This window comes from Octopus bimaculoides, chromosome 22 (assembly GCF_001194135.2).
Source record: "Octopus bimaculoides isolate UCB-OBI-ISO-001 chromosome 22, ASM119413v2, whole genome shotgun sequence".
NCBI lineage: Eukaryota > Metazoa > Mollusca > Cephalopoda > Octopoda > Octopodidae > Octopus > Octopus bimaculoides.
The window spans coordinates 15,170,689-15,178,307 of NC_069002.1; the positions used below are offsets into that span (position 1 = coordinate 15,170,689).

General features: G+C 36.0%; 1 protein-coding gene across 1 annotated transcript in view; it reads right to left on the reverse strand.

Moving 5' to 3' along the window:
• The window catches only part of LOC106880038 (uncharacterized), a 456,507-nt gene that overhangs the window by 235,810 nt on the left and 213,078 nt on the right, over window positions 1–7,619 (reverse strand). The window contains exons 84-87 of the mRNA XM_014929839.2: window positions 6,987–7,101; window positions 5,173–5,393; window positions 2,712–2,804; window positions 995–1,384 (exon numbers count right to left, since the gene is read on the reverse strand). Of these exons, the coding sequence (XP_014785325.2) occupies window positions 995–1,384; window positions 2,712–2,804; window positions 5,173–5,393; window positions 6,987–7,101 (819 nt within the window). The remainder of the gene's footprint in view (window positions 1–994; window positions 1,385–2,711; window positions 2,805–5,172; window positions 5,394–6,986; window positions 7,102–7,619) is intronic.

Consider the following 7,619-nt stretch of genomic DNA (forward strand, 5'->3'; position numbering starts at 1 on the left):
CCCTTAACGTAGTTCTCGGGGGATATTCAGCGTGACACAGTGTGTGACAAGGCTGACCCTTTGAATTACAGGCACAACAGAAACAGGAAGTAAGAGTGAGAGAAAGTTGTGGTGGAAGAGTACAGCAGGGTTCGCCACCATTCCCTGCCAGAGCCTCGTGGAGCTTTAGGTGTTTTTGCTCAATAAACACTCACAATGCCCAGTCTGGGAATCGAAACCGCGATCCTATGACCGCGAGTCCGCTGCCCTAACCACTGGGCCATTGCGCCTCCACTAAAAAGTCAGATATAACAATGATAGATAAAGAAAAGGTAGTTATTGATTAATCCATAAAATCTAATTGATTCCAAGATTGTGAAAAAAGAAGACAAACTGCTCACGGCCAGTAAGGGGGGGAGTAAGTTGGTTATGTTGACTCCTGTACTCGAAGACTTATCATTCTATCAACCCTGGAGGATGATCGAAAGCAAAGTTAACCTTTTCTGTTATTTGAACTCAGACCATAATAAACCAGAAGAAATAGAGCAAGATCTCTTTTCATCTAGCTCTCTGTTGTTTAGTCTAGCTTTCTATTCTGTTCAATCTAGCTCTCTACTCTTTTATCTTATTTCTTTATTGCCCCCCACAAGGGGCTAAACATAGAGGGGACAAACAAGGACAGACAAAGCGATTAAGTTGATTACATCGACTCCAGTGCGTAACTGGTACTTAATTTATCGACTCTGAAAGGATGAAAGGCAAAGTCGACCTCTACTCTTTTATCTAACTCTCCACTGCTTAATCTCTCAACATCTTTACTGACAAATTATCAGTTCAATCAAAAACATCTTTTGACATTTCTTCTGCTTGTGTTCTATAGCCCCACCCCTACCTCTTGTGGCTCTTAGGAAATCTATAATCAAGAATGGTATTGTTCTCAAAATGATTGATATAAAACAAATAAAATTAAATTAAGATATTAGAAAAATAGACTTAATTTAAATAGTGAACTTACCTTTACATTAGTGACCCAGCTTTTTGTTATGGTATCACCTTTATACACAAGAGAGGCTGAAATATCAAGTATTCTGGTTTGGGTTTTATCTCTTAATGAATCCACGACTGCTTTAATTGGTAGAGTTCTTAGCTGGTTCCAATTATCCATAGTGAAGTGTAGAGCACAACACGATGTGTTCTTTTGACAAGTGTTGAATCCGACCACTGCTTGCATAATTTGGAGATTTTCACACCTATATTCATTCTTTAATTGGAATCTTGGTACAAGTGTAATGCTACAAAATTCAGGGTCAGCAATTTTGCAGAAGAAACTTGGTGGGAATGTTAAAACAATTTTGATGTGCTTTTCTTTTTCACCCTCGACAACAGTTAGAGACTTTGTGTCCACCTTTTATAAAAAAAAATAAAATGAAAGAATTTATTTGTTTTATTGATAAAAGAGATCATAATAATAATAATAATAATAATAATAATAATAATAATAATAATAATCATAATTAATCATTTCAAGTTTTATCACAAGGCCAACAAGGAAGTGGGTAAGTTAGTTACATTGATTCCAGTGCTCAACTGGTATATATTTTATTGATCCCCAAAAGAATGAAAGGTAAAGTCAACCTCAGCAGAATTTGAACTCAGAACATAATGATGGACGAAATACCGCTAAACAAAATACCGTCCCTTGGTGTAACTGCATACTGTAGACAGCCACCCTATGATCAGATAGTGACCTACTAACTTCCTGCACATTGAGAACAGTTCTCTCCTCTTGATGTTGGACGCCAGCTCTGGGATTTCGTTCCCCCTACAAAACACCAAATTGCCTGTTCTGTCTCTCTGAAGCTTAAGCCCCAGTGCAGCTCCTCCAGCCATTGGCTCTGGTGGCTTTGCAATCAACCCAAATTTTTTCAAATGTCTTACAACCTCTGCAGCAAGCACTACGGTCTTGCCCACTAGGATGTCATCTATGTAGGAACTGGTGGCCCTTCTTATCTTATACACCTTTCCCAGGATGTCCAATTACCATAAGATATTTTCCAAAGCACACCAACCATCTGTGTGTGTGTGTGTGTGTGTGTGTGTGTGTGTGTGTGTGTATGTGTGTGTTATGATAGGCTTCCACACAGTTTCTCTCTATTAAAGTTCAGTTATGAGTGTTCGTCAGTCAACTCAAGACGTTAAAAGAAAAATTTATTTTGAAGAACTCCACAAGCGTCGAATCCAAAAGCACCGATCTTCTTAACATGTATTCAGGAAGAAAAATCAAAATTTAAATCAGACTAAAGACAGATGAGTGATGTAAGATGTAATATGCAGGTCTTTAATTTATAAAACAGTACAGAGGACTGAAGGTAGTACAGTACTCTGTATTTCTATCGAGCAATATAGGTCTTAATCATGGAGCAACATAAACCTTAGTCATAAAGCAACATAAATCTGAAACAATATTATCTTAATCCTTTAGCATTCAGATTATTCTGTCTAAAGTAATGCTTATATGTTCACCTTGTTTTCAATTAATTATGCATTATCATGTACCTGCACAATTTCAATGATGTGAATATTTACTTTTAGAATGACATTGTTGGATAATTGTGATAGGCCTGATCTAATCAGTTTTAACACAAAACATGTAGAATATTTGGGCCTGGTATGGCTGATTTGAAGGCTAAAGAGTTAAATAACATGGTAAAAAGGAAATATGTTAAACAAACCTTGAATCCAGCAAATAGTGTTTTACTGCGTCGTACAGGACTTAAAGAATCATTGCATCTATCTTGGAAACAGGACTGGATACCACATTGAATCTACATTAAAAAAAAAAAGGATTTTTATCTCAATAACAGCAATCAGAATTAACAGTATACATAGAATAAAGTGGAGTTCTCTAAGCCTAAATTAAATCTCTTTACATATGTTTAAATCCAGTTTTTGAAAGAATAAAGAGATGAGAAACGGCCATCTTTGCACTGAATCCCAGTTTAAATCAAAATGCCTCCAGTGGGAGACTGGTACCAATTTCTCAACAGCTACATGAATAGAGGGAATCTAGAATTAAAATCCCCTCTTCAATAATTTATCCTTCATCAGCTGGGAGTGAAATACCATTTAAGCTCTATACAAACTCAGTGAAGACACATAAGAAATAGTGTTTGAAAGTGATGAGCTATATCAGGTGAACTTGCCTATAATACTTTCTATAAGTGCTACTGCACTCTATTACATTGCAATGAGGAGCTGAATGTGTCATGGAGTTTTTAGAATAAAATTTAAGGCTACAGAAAATTCCAAGCTTCAAGGTTTTTAAAAACCTGATAAATTTTCATTATACACCTGTAAAATAATAAAACAAGTTCAGCAATGTTGTTGACATCAAAAGAATTTTTATAAACTTTCAAGAGAACATGAAATGGTTCTTTCTTGGAATATCTTAAAGCAAACCTATAAAGCTATAAATGATGGCATACAATTATAGCTTTGTTTGTGTGCTTTGAGATATTCCTAAGAAATTTATTTCATGTTTCATTGAAACTTTATAAAATTCTTATGATATCAACAAATAATTCTTGCTGGCAAGGGTAAAGTTTCTGAAATGGATTGAAAAATTGGAATGATTGTTGTGGTCCAAGGATAGAATGCCTGTTATGTCCACAGAAGATGTGGGTTCAAATTCCACAGGTAGTCTTCAACCATTTTTTTTATCCAATAGGATTTTCAACCCAATATATACAAGTTATTACTTATAGCTTTATGTGTGTTTTATGGGGCTATTCCAAGAAAGAATTATTTCAAGTTTACATTTGTCTAAATTTCTTTCTTTTTACATTAAAACATATTTCTTTTAAAAACTTTTCATTCAAAATGAGCCAATAGTTTTTACATTTGTTCATTCATGCATCTCAGAATCAAAACAGATTAAGCACCACTGTTCAATATAAAGGTACAGTATTTTATATGAAAGCACAACATTCAATATAAAGGTATATTCAATGGGGTCACAGCACCACAATCAAATAAAAAATTAGCATGGCTGATTATTTGGTTCAAAAAGCTATTTTGGTTTATAAATCATTTAAAAACAGACATTTAAAAAATTCACTACTTTTTAAAAAATATTACTTAGCAATCCTAGTTTAAAAAAAAAAAAACATGCGAAAATTGAAAGAATGAAACTGTTATTTCTGGGCAGAATTCATTAGCACTTTCAACTTCATTATCAGTAAATCCTTCTGCATTAACAGCATACTGCAGCTGATCTTGTTCACTGTCTACCAAGTATGCTGTCAAGTTTCCTCTTTCACTGTCACTGCACACCTGTATGCTTATCAGGTCATGTTCATTGGTGCCCTCCCTGTCCTGTATAGGCTAATATAACCTCTGTGCCTGAAGGAGTCCTGTAACATGTTACACGGGCTGAACTTGGCATCCCTAAGCCTTGGTACGCAACCAAGTTAGAGCTGGTGTTGTAACTAGGATAAACCTTTACATGAAAATCTCAACTAAACCCACTCAGGGAATAAATGCAATTGAAAATCATTCTCATCCATTGCAATGGTGGCAACCAATATTTATCCAGATAATGGCATGAACTGGAAGACTCTCTAGGGTGTTCAAGACGCCAGAGCTCCTGTACCCAACAGAGGTCCCTTAAAGGGCAATGGAGTGGAAGACCAAAAAGATAAAAGATAAAGTCAACTTGTTTATGATTTGAACTCCAAACATTAAATACCGAAAGGTATGTTGTACAAAGCTTTATCAATTCTAGTAAGTGATTCATTAGCAAGAAGACCTTAAGGAACACCAAATTAAAACCTGTTTCCATTCATTACTCGAATAGTACTTAAGTTTATTGATCCCAGAAAGATGAAAAAAGAAGTTGATCTCAAAGGGATTCAAACTCAGAATGTAAAGGGAAATAATAAAGACTGCAAGGCATTTTTTCCGGTATTTTACCAACTCAACCATTTAGACAATCCTACTAATTCAATTAGTTGTGTTTTCTTTTTTATGAGAAGGAGCATCACAGGGCAAAGAATTGTTAATTAATTCAATTCTTGTACTTGACCAGTACTTATTTTATCATCAACTCTAGAAAGATAAAAGGTAATGTTGACCTTAATGAACTTTGCCCTCTGCTAATGATGAAGTCGAAACCAAGAAATTTGTTTATATTACCGTCATTCCTAAAGAAAAGTTGGTCAGTTGTCTTGAATATAAAATACTTCTGCCTTCTGCCACAGGCACTTTCTGTTTGAGTTCTTCACTTCCAGCAAACCAGATCAAAGTGTGCTGCACATTTGCTTTGGCTGATACATTGAATTGACAGACAACATCAAAGTTACCATTCTCCTTTTTACTAGTGAAGATATCCAAAGTTGTTTCAATGACAGGGTATTCTGGAAAAGAATAAATTAATAACAGTCAAAGTTCATTTCAATCTGAAATTATGAGTTGTGATAAATTTAATTTGAAATTTCAGAGAGTCATGTTTGACAAATACTGGACATAGGCAGTGTCATTGTGAACTTTATCTGTTCACAATTAACAGTTTAAGTTCACAGCAATCCATTAACACTACCACATGACAGCATAGAATCCACTTCGTCACAAGCCAGTCAAGAGAGGCCATGTAAAATGCTATGGTCACCATTTCTTCTCTCCTCACAAAACCAACAAACAATTTAAACGAATAAAGAGATAATTAAAAAAAAAAAACAAAGAAAAAAAAGTAAAAAAAGAAACTGCAATAATTTTCATAGTCTATGTCTAGTCTATTTCTTTAGTCTGATGATGACTGAAGCAGTGACATCAACAACAGAAAAACTGTTTTTGTCATCTAAAAATACAATTGCACAAAAACTTAAATTAAACTTTGTCTTCAGTTCTTGAAGAATTAAAATTTTTATTGTATAACCATGATCGCATTAAGGATCCAATTCCTCAGCATTGATGCCATCGAGAGGTAGGTCCCGAAACGGCGCGCATTCTCTTCTGATGACCCCATACACTTGCTGGCTTCCGGTATGCCGAGTTCTCGACTGGTAGCATTCTTTCCCATCCCAGTTACGGACATTTTAATGTGGTGTGAAAGAAGGAAAGCTATAAATCTAGTCGAGTTAACGGTTCCTCATGAAGATAATATGGACACCGTGCGGGCTCGAAAGATTGACCGTTATGTAAACCTCCTCGAGAAATGTGAAGACGCAGGCTGGAAAGCGGAGCATTTTCCAATCGAAGTTGGATGTAGAGGGTTTGTAGGACACAGTGTGAGACGACTGCTGTTATCGTTAGGCCTAACTCATCGTAAGGCAAATACCACCATGACCAATATCCAAAATACAGTGGAGAAGGCTTGCCACTGGATTTGGTTAAAAAGAGACGATGAGCGATGGCTAGAGAAATATTGAGCTTTGTTTTTAATAACCAGTTGATCTAGCAAGCGGGGCCTCATATCAGTGAGGGGGGCCAGTGCGCATTGATGCCGTTGAGAGGTAGGCCCTGAAACGGCGCGCATTCTCTCCTGATGACCCCATACACTTGCTGGCTTCCGGTATGCGGAGTTCTCGACTGGTAGAACTTGCATGTGTGAGTTGTTTGCAAGACATCTAGAAATAAATTAATTTGTCAGTTTCTATTACAATTACAATATCTGGAGAAAATTATGAATTACACCAAAGATAATATGAACTGAATAACTTTTGCATAACAATGGATATTTTGAGACAGACTACATTTGCTTTGTTTTTGCACAAAGACCCAACGAATTCAAAATCATGTCCTTTTTGTAAGATAGCAGAATATCATTTGAAGGAGAGTTGGTCAGTCAGTCGTTGTCGTCATCATTACCACCACCGCCATCGCTTAACATCCGTCTTCTATGCATCATATGATTCTGTAGAAGTTCTTTCAGTAACTTGTTGGCCTAGTTTATACGACCAGCATCTGCGATTTTATCATAATTATTCAAATGTAAATGAAACATAACTTACTGGCCAACTTGGTCCACTGGTTAACACTGACATCTGGGTCACAGTACAATTTGTCATCTTTCGGGTTTTTATTCCCAAGGGAGTAACACATTTCATCAATAAAACAGTGGCCAGCCTAACATAAAAGCAAAAACAAATAAATTTTCAAAAATACAAAAACATTTTCCGACATTTTGGTAGAATCACAATTTTTTAATTTCTTAAACACATGACCTATTATTTTTCATTCTCTTTATTTGTCTATGATAGATAGTATCAAATTTTTGATGGCTAAAAGGAATTAAACAAGGAAACAACAACAGTTTACATGTGTTGATAATAGGAAAATATGACTCAACCAAAATGTATTACTCTTTCAGTTTACTCTTTTACTCTTTTACTTGTTTCAGTCATTTGACTGCGGCCATGCTGGAGCACCGCCTTTTAGTCGAGCAAATCGACCCCGGGACTTATTCTTTGTAAGCCTAGTACTTATTCTATCGGTCTCTTTTGCCAAACCGCTAAGTGACGGGGACATAAACACACCAGCATCGGTTGTCAAGCAATGCTAGGGGAACAAAGACAGACACACAAACACACACACAGACACACACACACAGACACACACACACAGACACACACACACACACATAT